At 59.8% G+C, this 11,972-nt stretch overlaps 1 protein-coding gene across 2 annotated transcripts in view; it reads left to right on the top strand.

Annotated features, from left to right (window-relative positions):
• KIF25 (kinesin family member 25) overlaps window positions 1-11,754 on the top strand; it is a 37,880-nt gene extending 26,126 nt beyond the window's left edge. For both annotated transcript variants that reach the window (XM_032485370.1, XM_032485371.1), the window contains exons 10-17: window positions 704-853; window positions 1,818-1,994; window positions 3,128-3,279; window positions 4,661-4,867; window positions 5,223-5,378; window positions 6,420-6,555; window positions 7,784-8,139; window positions 8,502-11,754. In XM_032485370.1, coding sequence (XP_032341261.1) covers window positions 704-853; window positions 1,818-1,994; window positions 3,128-3,279; window positions 4,661-4,867; window positions 5,223-5,378; window positions 6,420-6,555; window positions 7,784-8,139; window positions 8,502-8,593 — 1,426 coding nt within the window. In that variant the 3' untranslated portion in view covers window positions 8,594-11,754. The remainder of the gene's footprint in view (window positions 1-703; window positions 854-1,817; window positions 1,995-3,127; window positions 3,280-4,660; window positions 4,868-5,222; window positions 5,379-6,419; window positions 6,556-7,783; window positions 8,140-8,501) is intronic.
• The last annotated feature ends 218 nt before the right edge of the window (window positions 11,755-11,972 follow it).

Below are 11,972 nucleotides of genomic sequence, written 5' to 3' on the forward strand. Positions count from 1 at the left end.
TCAGTGACGTTTTGGACTAAATAGCACAACTGGGGAAAATTCAGGGACCCTCCAGGGGTCCTTGTCTTCTGTGAAGTGAGTTGCACTAAAATAACCCCAAACTGTCGGACCGCAGGGGGCTGGGGGGGGCTGGAGGGGGGCGTCCACACAGTCTGGCTGAAATGAACACCCCAGGCCCTTGGAGAAACAGAGTGAGAGAACGCGTTACAGCCTTAAGCGTATCCTAGTCGGCAGTGCTAGCGATCATAAACGTGATGGGGAAGTGGTTTTCAAACAGCGAAAGAAAATATGGCGACTGTTTTATCATTTCACACACGCTTTACTTAGCCTGATGTTCTGAAGAGGAACTCACTTCAGGCAACCCCGACACCGCCCTGAAAGTTGGAATGAATGGAATTTAGGAGCCTGGCTCAGGCTGGGGTCCCAGCAGGGTCTCCCCTGATGGGGCGGGGGGACACCGAGAAGTGGGCATCACTGAGCCGCGTGTGTGTGTGGACGTGGATGTGGTTTAATCCAGTGTGTGACCAAACAATAACAGGGGTGGGCCTGTGCAGAAGCAGCGGTAGTCGCCGACAGGCTGGTTTCCAGGACCTCGAAGTGCAGTGCGTCAAGGCTTCTCACCCCAGGGAACGGTCTCTCAGCACCAGGCGCGGCGCCAGACCTGTGTGTTCTTCTCTGCACTGAAGTCTGGCTTGGATTTCAGGTACAACGTGTGCATCATGGCCTACGGGCAGACGGGGAGCGGGAAGAGCTTCACCATGCTGGGCCCGCGTCCCGAGCGGGACCTGGCCCTGCCGTCGGGACCCCACGGTCACCTAGGAATCATCCCCAGAGCTGCTGGAGAAGTGTTCAGGTACCGAGGCGGGGCAGTGGGGGAGCCTGGCATCGGTGGTCGCCTCTTCCCTAGGGCGGGATTTTGGGGTTTTGCGCTAAGTATGTAGTATCTTTGTTTTTAAACTAATCTACAGTCTGCATGTTGTATTTTAAAACTCGAAACAAAATAAGACATGTAGTTGTCGTTTTGAGAGCCCGGGTGGGTTTTAAAGAGGTCATGGTCAGGCCTTAGTCGGGAGGCGTTATTCGAGTGGAATTGACTCAGTCTTCCCTAAGATGGAACAAATTTTAAAACAAACAAGTGCGGTTACTGGGACGGCTCTCAGGGTCTCTGCGGTCCGCTCTGGGCTTCCGTGCGGGCATCGCGCTCGTCGTGGTGGCTTCTGAGTCACAGCTGTGCGGCCTCCAAGCCTGTTTACCCAGTATGTTTAGAACGCGAAGGGTACCGACGGCCGAAATCGTCGACTTAGACATAACTCAGATAAAATAACTTTGTTCCCAAGACAGCGATTTACTCTGCAGTTTAAAGAGGACAGATCAGGAGTTTGGGATGAACAGATACGTATTACTGTGTACAAAGCAGATAGACAACAAGGACCTACCGTGTAGCACAGGGAACTATATTCAGTTTCTTGTAATGAGCTGTAATGGAAAAGAATATGAAAAAATATACATATATATGAATGTGTATACAGTGTAAATGAATCGCTTTGCTGTACACCTGAAACTAACGTTGTAAATCGACTACACTTCAGTTAAAAAATAAGAATTAAAACAAGTAATGAGGGTGCCCCTTCTTCCTGCAAGGCCTTGGTTAGTGAGATGCTGCCCGGCGCTGCTGGGCCACGAGTTTTGCTGAACGTTTTCTAGGACTGCAGTCCCCTCACGTTCAAAGCCAGTTGATTAACCACTTTCTCTGTGGGGTTATCTGAGCTCCCCTGGTGGCTGAGTCTCTTGTGTGTCCCTCCCCACCCCTCCTCCAGGCTTATTGCAGAAAACCCCTCCTGGCGCCTGGAGGTGGACGTTTCCGTAGTGGAAGTTTATAATAACGACATTTTTGACCTTCTGGCCAAAGACGGCTGTGCTGTGGTGTCCAGGGCGAAGCGCCAGGTGCTGACAACCACGGAGGGAAAGAAGGAGGTCTCTGGGCTGACCCGAGAGTGAGTAGTCCAGGTGCCAAGCTCCCGGGCAGCGGCACCTCCGGGGGCCCCAGGGAACCAGCCGCCTGAGCCGGCGCTCCTTGAGAGGTGGCTCCTGGTGTCGCACTGCGTAGTGTGCGCTTTGCAGCTTTCAGTTTGCCTTCTGCTTTGTGTTTTTTCTAATGGAGGCCCTGGGGATCGAACCTAGAACCTCATGCATGCTGAGCACGTGCTCTGCTACTGAGCTGTTCTTATCCCCCTGAAGATGATCTCTGTAAAATCACAAGCACAACAGACTAGTTACTCCGTCAGAATCTCTTCTTTAAGGGTCGATGGGACAGGTGTTATCCCCGCAGCCCGGCTGATGAAACAGCTGTGGCGAAGTCACACCGCGTGCCCCGGGGACGCGGCTGAGCACAGGCGTCCTTGATTCCCACCTGTAATGTCCAGGTTTCACAGAATACGCCCCTGAATCACCCTGTGAAAAACCACAGCTCCTATGCTGATTCGATACACTCCTTGGAGTTCTGTGTCCTTAAATCCGCCCTTGTGAGTCCGGTTTGCTGCAAGCAGGGACCGCCTGACTGACAGCACAGGGAGGAGCTGCGCAGCCTGTCCCGGGGTCTCGGAGTCCGACAGACTGATTCTAACATTTGAAAAAACCTCAAGGAACTCATGCGTTTCACCATGAGAGTTTACACACGTTAACCAAAGCTGTCAGCTTCTGACTATAGACAGTGGGATCGAAATCCTATCTTCTGCAGACCCGAAGCTCTGATTAGCTGTCAGGGCTCATCGATTAACACAGGAAAGCAAATTAAATGTTGATTTCATGCATTTGATGAAATTTGATTGATAGACAAAATACTTAAAAATCTTGGGGTCCTGAGGGGACCGTAAATAAGAGAATCCCCAAGTTGAAAACTCTGGGAATCTCCACTTGGTTCCAGAGCAGCTGATTATGTCCGGGTAAAGCAATTAGAGGCGCAGCTAGTCAGTCAGGCCTCATAAAACTGTCATGTTTGATTCAGCGTGTTGAATTTTGTCTTAAGAAGAGCTGCTTTCCTGAGCGAGGTACACTCAGTTTGTACAAGGGGTTTCTGTGAGGCGGGTGCCCTCTGCAGTCACTGGGACTTCTGTGTCCCCTCTGCCAGGTCTGTCCACAGTGCCGTGGAGCTGATGACGCTCGTGGCTGCAGCTCTGCGGCTCCGGGCCAAGCAGGCCACCGCAGTGCATGCTGATTCGTCCAGGTCTCACCTGGTGATCACGGTGACTTTGACTGCAGCCGCCTCCTCCCGCAGCACCGGTGAGTGGCCCCGGTGCCCGGTCAGTTGCCCAAATAGAAATCTACATGAGAAGAAGAGAATCGTGGACGTGCAGGCTCTGAGGCGCCACGCGGGACCGAGGGAGGAATGGCAGCCACGTGGTTGGACGGTCCGGAACCCAAACCCAAGAGCCACGGGGATCTGGGCTGAGAGAAGAAAGGGTGGTGGGTGGGATGGAGGAAGCCGCTTTGCTACATCAGATGCAGCAGAGGAGGAAAAATGGCATGTTTTCACTTTGGAACCTGACGCGTTCACCAGGAATGACACTCTCTTTGTGGCTGAGGTTAGAAGGTTACAGACCAGTGTATGAGATGATTCCTGTTACGGGAGAGTCGGGGTCCCTGGGGCTTTAAGGGTCAGAAAGTCCAGGGCAGTGCACGTCGGGCCACCTGAGGCGGTGGGAGCACAGACGCCACCCACTGTGATCGGGCCCCGTCACCTCCCAGTACCTCCAGGGTGAGGTCTGGGGCCTCAGCCTTGCTCTCAGTGACGCAGACCGCAGGGCAGCCCTGGGCCTTGGGGGCTTTAACCCTAGAAAGGCCCCCTCAGGCCAGTGCGGGCTAACACTCAGTCCGCCTTGTCACGGCCTCCAAGGTGGCCCAGGCAAGTGGCGGGGAGGAGCAGGGTCACCCGGCCCCCTAACCGCCCGCCCGCGGGACTCGCCCTAAGCAGCCTGGGACCCAGCAGTGCGCAGGGAGGGCCAGGCAGCGCGCAGCCGTGCGCCAGGGCCTGGCTCTTCCTGCCGGGCACGCAGATCCACAAAGGAAAAGTCTGCGCACTCGTGGGCAGTGCGCACCAGAGGCATTTCATGTTCTTTTTAAAACTGACTTACATGTATTTTCCTTGCTTTCTACAGGGGGTATTCACTATTCTGGTTTTTTTTTTAATTGCTTAAAAACCTCTGTTTAGAAATAACACATGATGAAATTGATACAGACGTCAACGTGAAAAACACTGTGTCGGGCTTTTGTGGAGGATTAAAAACAGAAACTGTAGAGCTGATTTGTGTAGGAGAGAATAGATTTTTCAGACGGGGATTGTTAATGTCGTTACCAAATCTAGGAAACCGTATCCAGTTTTCCTGGGACTAACTAGGTATTGGTTCACCTTTTAACCATGAACAATGGTCTCTCCCCACTGCTCTTCTGTGTTTTACCCAGAGGAGGCCCTCACGGTCCGAGGGCCCCTCTCCCCCACCATCCCGTATTTAAGAGCTGGGGACTCCAACTGGGGTCTTGCACCCCACGCCATACGGGCCTCCGGGACGGAGCTGGGAGCATTCAGCACAGGTGGGAGGCATTGGGGAGCTTGGAGGACCGTCTCTCTTCTTGTGTCTCTTGCCACCTCCCCCTACCTCCACAGCAGACCGGCAGTCAGACCAGTCTCCCCCCGCGGAGCTCCGTGGCCCCACGCCCCAGCGGCCGGCCCCAGGGAGGAGACCAGGAGCAACCCGCACAGTCTCGTCCGTGTCCCCAAGGACCCGAGGACTCGGGCAGGGGTCCCAGGGCCCTGGCGGACAGGTGCTCTCCAAGCTGCAGCTGGTGGACCTGGCGGGTAGCGAGTGCGCCGGTGAGATGTGAAGCCTTCCCCCCGGGTGACCTGGGGATGCAGGGTCCAGGCCGTGAGCGAACGGGGAGCCCCAGGCAGATGCTCTCCCACCCATGTCTGTCCTTGTGGATTGCTGTCTCACCACCGCAGAGTGCATGTCAATCCAACACATGTCGTCTGGGGGCATCTGGCAGCGCAGGGGCCCCAGGTCCAGTCAGTGCCTCCCCTGCCACGGAGGTGGTCAGGGACATAAATATGATCGGGGGTCTCCTCCACGCTTTCCTGGGAGGTCTCCGTTTTGCTTTGCTGATTCACCTGGATGTCACCCAGCATTTGTGCAAATCCCATGTCTGACTGGGTCTCTGCACTTCCCCAGGTGTGTCTGGAGTGACCGGATCGGCCCTGCGGGAGACGTCGCTTATAAACCGGAGCCTGGCGGCCCTCGCGGACGTGCTGGGGGCGCTGTCGGAGGGCAGAGGCCACATCCCGTACCGGAACAGCACGCTCACCCACTTCCTCCAGGATGCACTCGGTACCTCCCGCCCCCGCCACCGCCCCCAAAGAGGGGAAACTGTCCCCCTGCCCCTGGCCACACCTCCTGGGGAACTGCTGGCTCTCTGGGTCACTGCGTCCCCTCCCTCAGTATTTCTAGCGCGCTCGTTAGCAGCCGGCCTCCTCGCTGTCCTCGGGGCCACGTGCGCTGGTTGGTTAGCACAGCACGTGCACGACCTGCTCCCCCAGCTGGGCCCCAGGCTTCCACAGGCCCGCCTCCTTGCGGCACACGAGGGGTCCCCAAGGCGTGGGACCCTCTGAGCCCCACGATGCCTGCGAGCTGGGCTCTGCACCTGCAGGTGGGGACTCTTGGTTGCTGGTGCCAGGAACCCAAGTGAGTTCGAGTAAGTGCAGGTGACCCTTGGAGGTACTGAATCACCAGGCTGTGGGCTTGGGGCTTGGGGTGGCCTGACAACGCTGGCCTGCGCCTACTCAAGTTCCAGAGCGATGGCGCGGAAGTGGACGGGGCGCTCTGTCCTGCACCGAGACGCCCGCCCCAGCAGGCAGGTTCCCGCACTGAGCTCTCTGCCCGACCTCCCCCGAGGCAGCCCTGGCCCAGCTCAAGCCACACGCCCAGAGAGGAGGGTGGGGGCTCTCAAACCCACAGGACAGGGAGCTCAGGAGGGGAGGGGCGGGGGGCACCCCCAGGGTCTCCTACCAAGTTCGATGACAGTTAAGTCATGGGAAGCCAGTGGAGCTCATTCCATGGAGGAAAACACGGGGGAGGAGGATGGCATTGCGGGGAGCAGGGGAGGGCACAGTGTGCGCTGCTCGGCACCGCGGCCCGTCCAGGACGGCGGAGGGTGGACGTCCCAGGCTCGGGTCTGACTCCGCGCCCAGGCGCACCTGTTCTGGCTGCCGCCTCCAGGAGACGCCCTGGCCCCGGGCTGGTGTGCAGCCGGGGAGGAGCGCGGCTGGACCGTCTCCCGGCGTGTGTGGCCGCCACCTGGGCTCCGGGGATTTTAGAGATGCCAGTTTTTCGCTGGAATTCCTTCCAAATGCACATTGTTCTTTTCTTAAGGAGGCGACGCCAAGCTGCAGGTGATCGTGTGCGTGTCCCCCTGCCAGAAGCACGTGGCAGAAACACTGCAGAGCCTGGGATTTGGGGCCCGAGCGCGGCAAGTGGAGCGGGGCTGTCCAGCCCCCAGAAAACCCAGGTGAAGGCGGTGGGCGCACCGTGGGCTTTCCTCCCTTCACGTGCTTCCCAGCGGCGCCCGGCAACGTGTGCGCCCTGGAAATAAATGCACTTTGGACCTTGTAAAGCCCAGCACAAGCCTGCATGGACCGCCGAGGCAGCAGGCCGGGCAGGAGAATTTGAGGGTGGGGCTCCCCAGGGACCAGCACCAGAGCCAGTCATCCGCGAGCAGGATCTGAGCAGACCTGGGGTCTCGTGGTGGCTCCGTGTGTCCCCGACAGATTACTTGGCTCCTGAAGTCTGTTCCCTCATCCGTAAAAAGAGTCTGTGTTGGGGTGCCAGGCACACACACCCCACAAAGAGCAGGTGGCCAGGCGTCCTTAGTCCTCCTCGTGTGGGCCCCCCATGAGGACCCCCACGTGGACACACCCTTGCCCATGGGCACGACGCAGACATGTAGTGGGACCTGGGCCCTCAGCGCTGGGGGCTCCGGGAACTTGGAGAAGAAGAGAGGGCAGGTTTGCTTCCACTGACATCTGGCAGCCACGGGTGGGGACACACCACATGGCTATTTCTGGCCATGACACCCCGGCCAGTGCAGGGGCACCCAGCCCCATGTCCCTTCTGAGACGTGGGCTCCTCCACCCACCCCAGCTGCTGCAGAGTGTGTCCATGAAGGGTCAGTTCACGGTGTGAGCGCAGTGACCGTGCTTCCTTTGGCTCTTGAAGCGTCTGAGAAGGGACCCCAGGCCCCTCGGCCACAGAGGGCCGTCCACAAGGGGTGGGCTGTCCACGCTGTTCTCTCCGTGTCATCCCATTGCTCTGAGGGACAGAGTGCGTCCAGACAGAGGGGACAGTCCCCGGGAGGGAGCACCGTGCAGAGCCAGCAGGCAGGGGTGGAGGTGTCGGCTGCTTGGGCGTCCCTGGGGCCAATGCGGCCACCTCCGTCCTGGCAGGAACAGTCTGCGGTCCCACAGCATGGGGGCCGAGTGGGGATCCCCAAGAGACCTGTAAATGCAGGGTCCCCACGAGAGAGGACCAGCATCTGGTCATCCGTGTCGCTGAGGGCATGACCCCAGCCTCCAGTAACCTGATCAGTGAGGCCGGCCCCTGACCGGGCAAGGAGGCGGCCCTGCGGGCAAGGCGGGGTTTCGCAAGTGGGAAATGCAGCCCCCACCCCTCCAAGGGCTGCCATGCTTGGGGCGAGCAGAAACCTCAGAACCAGGCAGAAGGTTAACATTTTGGTTTAGGTCGGAATGGACTCTTCGACACTGGGATGTGAAAGCTTTAATATCCAAAAATACGATGAAAAGCTGGATTCTGGCAGAGATTTTGTGCGTGGCTAAGAGAGCAGGTCCACAGAGCACCCCACGCACAGCCAGCACCTCAGGGGACAAGGTGGTCCAAGCCCAAGGGACTTCGGTGGCTGCAGTGCCTCAGGCTGGGTGCTCTGCACCCCATCGGGCCCCTACCTCCCTCGAGTGCCTCCTGGGTGTCCACAACTGGAGAGGGGACAGCTACTCAGCATGGGAGGCCACCGGCCTGCTCCAGTTCCCAGCCTCACCACGGATGCCCCCCAGAACCCACAGGCCGGCGCTGGGGAGGGGTGAGTCCGCGTCCAGGGCCCCTGACTGGCCTTCCCGCCGCTCCTGCTGCTTCTCCAGGCTGTGCATTTGCCCAGCGAGGCCAGGAAGCCTGGGCACCTCGGGGCAGCGAGCAAACAAAGATGCAGGGAGACAGTGGGGACAGGGTCCCCCCGGTGGGAGAAGGGGCTCCCCTAAACGGCAGGGCTGGGCTGGGACTGCAGGAACCAGTCTGCACTCACGGTTTCAGTGCAGACAGTTAGATGACAGGTTGATTAGCAGACAGGCAGACAAAATAAGGACCAACTGAACGTGTGTGTGTTTTATATTCAGAAGGCCCCCTTCACATTCTCTGCCCTCCCCACAGCCCGGTGTCCTCTTGCAGGTGAGGACTTGCCCAGGAGACACTGCCTGCTGCCCTGGACGCCCCCTCAGGACTCAAGATGGTCACTGGTGCCTCAGACCCGGTCACTGTGAGCCTCAGGGCGGGAGCAGCTGGCCGAACCCTGACAGCCCAGTCACAGGGGCGCTGAGGAGGAGGGAGCTGTCCACACGCCGAGGCCAGCACGTGGCGGGGTCAGGTGTCCCAGGGAACCGGCCAGGGCTGTGTCAGCACATTGTTGTGGCTGTTGGAGCCTCCAGCCCTCAGAGTGGCCAAGGGTCAGCCCCAAGGCTAGTGGTCTGTGGTCTCCAATTTAGCATTGTTGGCAGAGACAGGAAACACTTCGTTTGTGGAGGAAGGAGCCACTGGGTCTCAGCCTCCCCATGGGTGTCCCTGTGGGGAGCCCTGGATTCCTGGGACCTCCCTGCTCATCCTAGGCCCCCGGGTCTGTGCACAGCATACATCTGCTCCACACATCTGCTTGGGGAGGGGGGGCGGGTGTGTGCAGCTCCTGGGGAGGAAGAGCACGGGGCCTAGAGGGAGCTGGCACTGCCCGCTGAGGTCCCTGAGCACCTGCACCAGGCAGTCCGCCCTCCACTCACTTGCTCAGCCACCCCTTGGAGGCCCACTGAGCACGGGGCCGTTCCCCGGGGGAGATGGGGGATACTGCCATAAATGTGGCACAGCCTGCCCTTGAAGACTTCAAAACCAGGACAAGGATTAGATGTGCCAGAGCCTGCCCGCCAGGCACACCCCCACGTCTGCTCCCACATCTACACAGCGACAGCAGGGTCACATGGGGCAGGTGTGTGGACCAGAACCTCTCAGACCAGCGCCCACGTTCTGCTGTCCCGGGACGGCTGAGGGGAGGACCTGGCCTTTGTCCAGGCTGGGCAGATCACTGCTTCGGGGTCTTGTGGCCACCTAGGGAACCTGCCTCCCAGACCTGCTCCCCCACTGCCCGGCCGAGCTGCCACCCTGGACAGCCCAGTCCTCCTGCTACAACCCCCACCGCCCGCCCACCTCTGCCGGCTGCCCCCCGCCCTGACTCCCCCACCACACCAGGAGAGTCCCGGGAGGCCGTGGCCTTTTCCCATGGCTGAAGTCTATGAATGATTAATGTTCCTAAATTTGCTCTCTTAGGAAAGCTGGGTTTGTGTTCACAGGAACCCCATGTCCCGTGGAGGGAAGCAGAGAACAAAGGGGGCCTGGGACACATCCCCGCCTGTGATCAGAGGTCCTGGAGCAGAGTCCCGGGGGCGGGCTGGGCCTGAGGCCTGAACCTTATGTACATAGTTGGTGATGGGGGCCCTCCTGCAGGAAAAATAATGTTATACATTCTTAAGTAGGTATGCAGAAAAACACTTAGAGGAAAACTTAAAAACCATCAAGTCACAGCTTTAAAAAGCTGGCGAATAGTGCAGACCGCCACGGAACTCCGAGGCACTTCGGTCAGTTCTTCCGATTGCACCCCCCTGTGTTTTCTGGCTGCGTCCTCGACCCGGCCCTTGACTGGGGAAGACACGCCCGCTTTCCCCCAGCACCTCCTCATCCTGAGGTTTAAGGCGCCGGCTTCCCTTCGCAGCGTGGCCCGGGGAGGGGGTGTGGGGGCTCCTGAGCTGCAGGCCCCCCTGCCCCCAACCCTGGCCCCGTGCCAGCTTTGTTTCTCTTCCTGTCCCCACGTCCTTCCTGCACTGGGGGTCTGGGTCCCCAGAGACGTGACCTCTGGCTGCAGGGGCCCTCCTGGAGGCCCCTGCTGCCCCCGTCCAGCCGGCGGTGACTGTGAACCTCCTGGCTGTCTCCCACCAAACCCGACCTCCCCACTAGCAGGGCCCCGACATGCCCGCAGATTCCGCCCGCGACTGCGGGGAGGGTGTGGAGTGCACGCTGAGTGGAGAGACAGCGATCTTAACTGCTTATGGTTAAAAAGCCCTAGTTCTGCACATTTTTTGAAAGACTGTAACCATGTGAACACCACCAGTGGGGCCCAGCGCCTGCGCGTCATGGCCTCGTGGTCAGTTCACCCTGCCCGGTGCAGTGCAGCGCAGAGGCCCAGCTCTGAGTCCCCGCCATCAGAGCCTCCTGTGAAGCCTGCCCCTGGGGTGCCCGGTCAGCTGTGGAAGGGCAACCCCCACCCCCGCCCCCGCCCCCGCCTCAGCCACCCTGCTCCTCTCCTCTGAGTCTCCAACCACTTGCAGCCGTCCTTGGAGAAAGGATGCCCCGGACATGGATTCTGTCTCCCAAGAGGGAGAGTGGGAGGGTGACATGGCCACAGGGTGCAAAACACTTCATGGAACAAAGGGGGCTGGCAGGACCGGAGCCCTGGACTCCTGGTCCAAGACCGTGAGGGCGAGGCCCCCGACACAACCGCTCCCAGGTCGGCTGTCATGTCCCGCGCAACCGCCCTCAGGGGCGGTCTCCACCGCAGGCTGCTGCTCCATTGCACCAGGTCCAAGGGCAAACAGGCAGGTACCTTCAAAGCGCAGGTTCCTGGGTCCCAGCAAGACGTGGCGGTCGGCCCAGCTCCGAACAAGCCCGTAGGTTCTCGTGAATTAGACCCGCCAGCATGACCTCTGGCCTCCTCTTCCCCCTGCCCAGCTAGGGTAGCTGGTGGTCGCGTCTGTCCAGCCGACACTTTCCTGAGCCATCTGCACCCTCTTCGGGGTCCAGAGGAAACCTGGGTGGGTGTCCCTCTTAGCCCTGACAAATGGGGAGGGAGATGTGTGGGGGCTCCCACCCCCCACAGCCCTGGGGCCACACTCCCCGGACAAGGTGAGTGGGTCCATTTAGCAGGCCCCGCACCAGCCATGACGGCCCTTCTCACAAACCCCTTTCCCTGCCAGCTGACGCCTGTTTTCCCAGGTGTCTCCTGGTATCTGCTTTGCCTGAGAGACCTTTGGGCCTAATTGACGCCAAAAGAGAAGGTGGTTCGTCTGATGTTCCTCTCCTGGAGAGGGGCTGCCCCCCTCTAGGCTGCCGCTTCCTCCGGGTGGGGAGGGGGCCGTGGGGAAGGGGTTGGAGACCACGCGAGGTCCCTCTTGGCCTCTGACTGTCCTCCACGTGCCCTGACCACCGGAGTGGCTCACAGACACTTGGCACAGTTTTCTGTGTCTACCCAGGCACAGAGGAAGGGCAGAAACGGAACTCCCAGCCTCGCCCTGGTGGTTTCTTGGGGTCAGCCAGAGGTCCCTGCTGCCTCTCATCTGCCAAGGACACAGGGCGCTGGCCACCCTCAAGATGGGCTGTACCCGGGTGACAGAAGAAAGGGCAGCCTGGACGTGGGGCTCTGACCTCACCGGGAGGCCAGTCGGAAACCACACGGGTGAGCACCGGGCCATCCCAGGCATGCCCCAGCCCGCCCCCCAGCAGGCTCACCACAAGGTCATGCCCACCCCCACCCCCGCTTCCAGGCCTGACCCGCACACCCAGGTCTGTCCCTGAGCGTCCTGTAGGCGCGGCAGCCGCCCTCTGAGG

This window comes from Camelus ferus, chromosome 8 (genome assembly GCF_009834535.1).
Source record: "Camelus ferus isolate YT-003-E chromosome 8, BCGSAC_Cfer_1.0, whole genome shotgun sequence".
NCBI classification, from domain to species: domain Eukaryota; kingdom Metazoa; phylum Chordata; class Mammalia; order Artiodactyla; family Camelidae; genus Camelus; species Camelus ferus.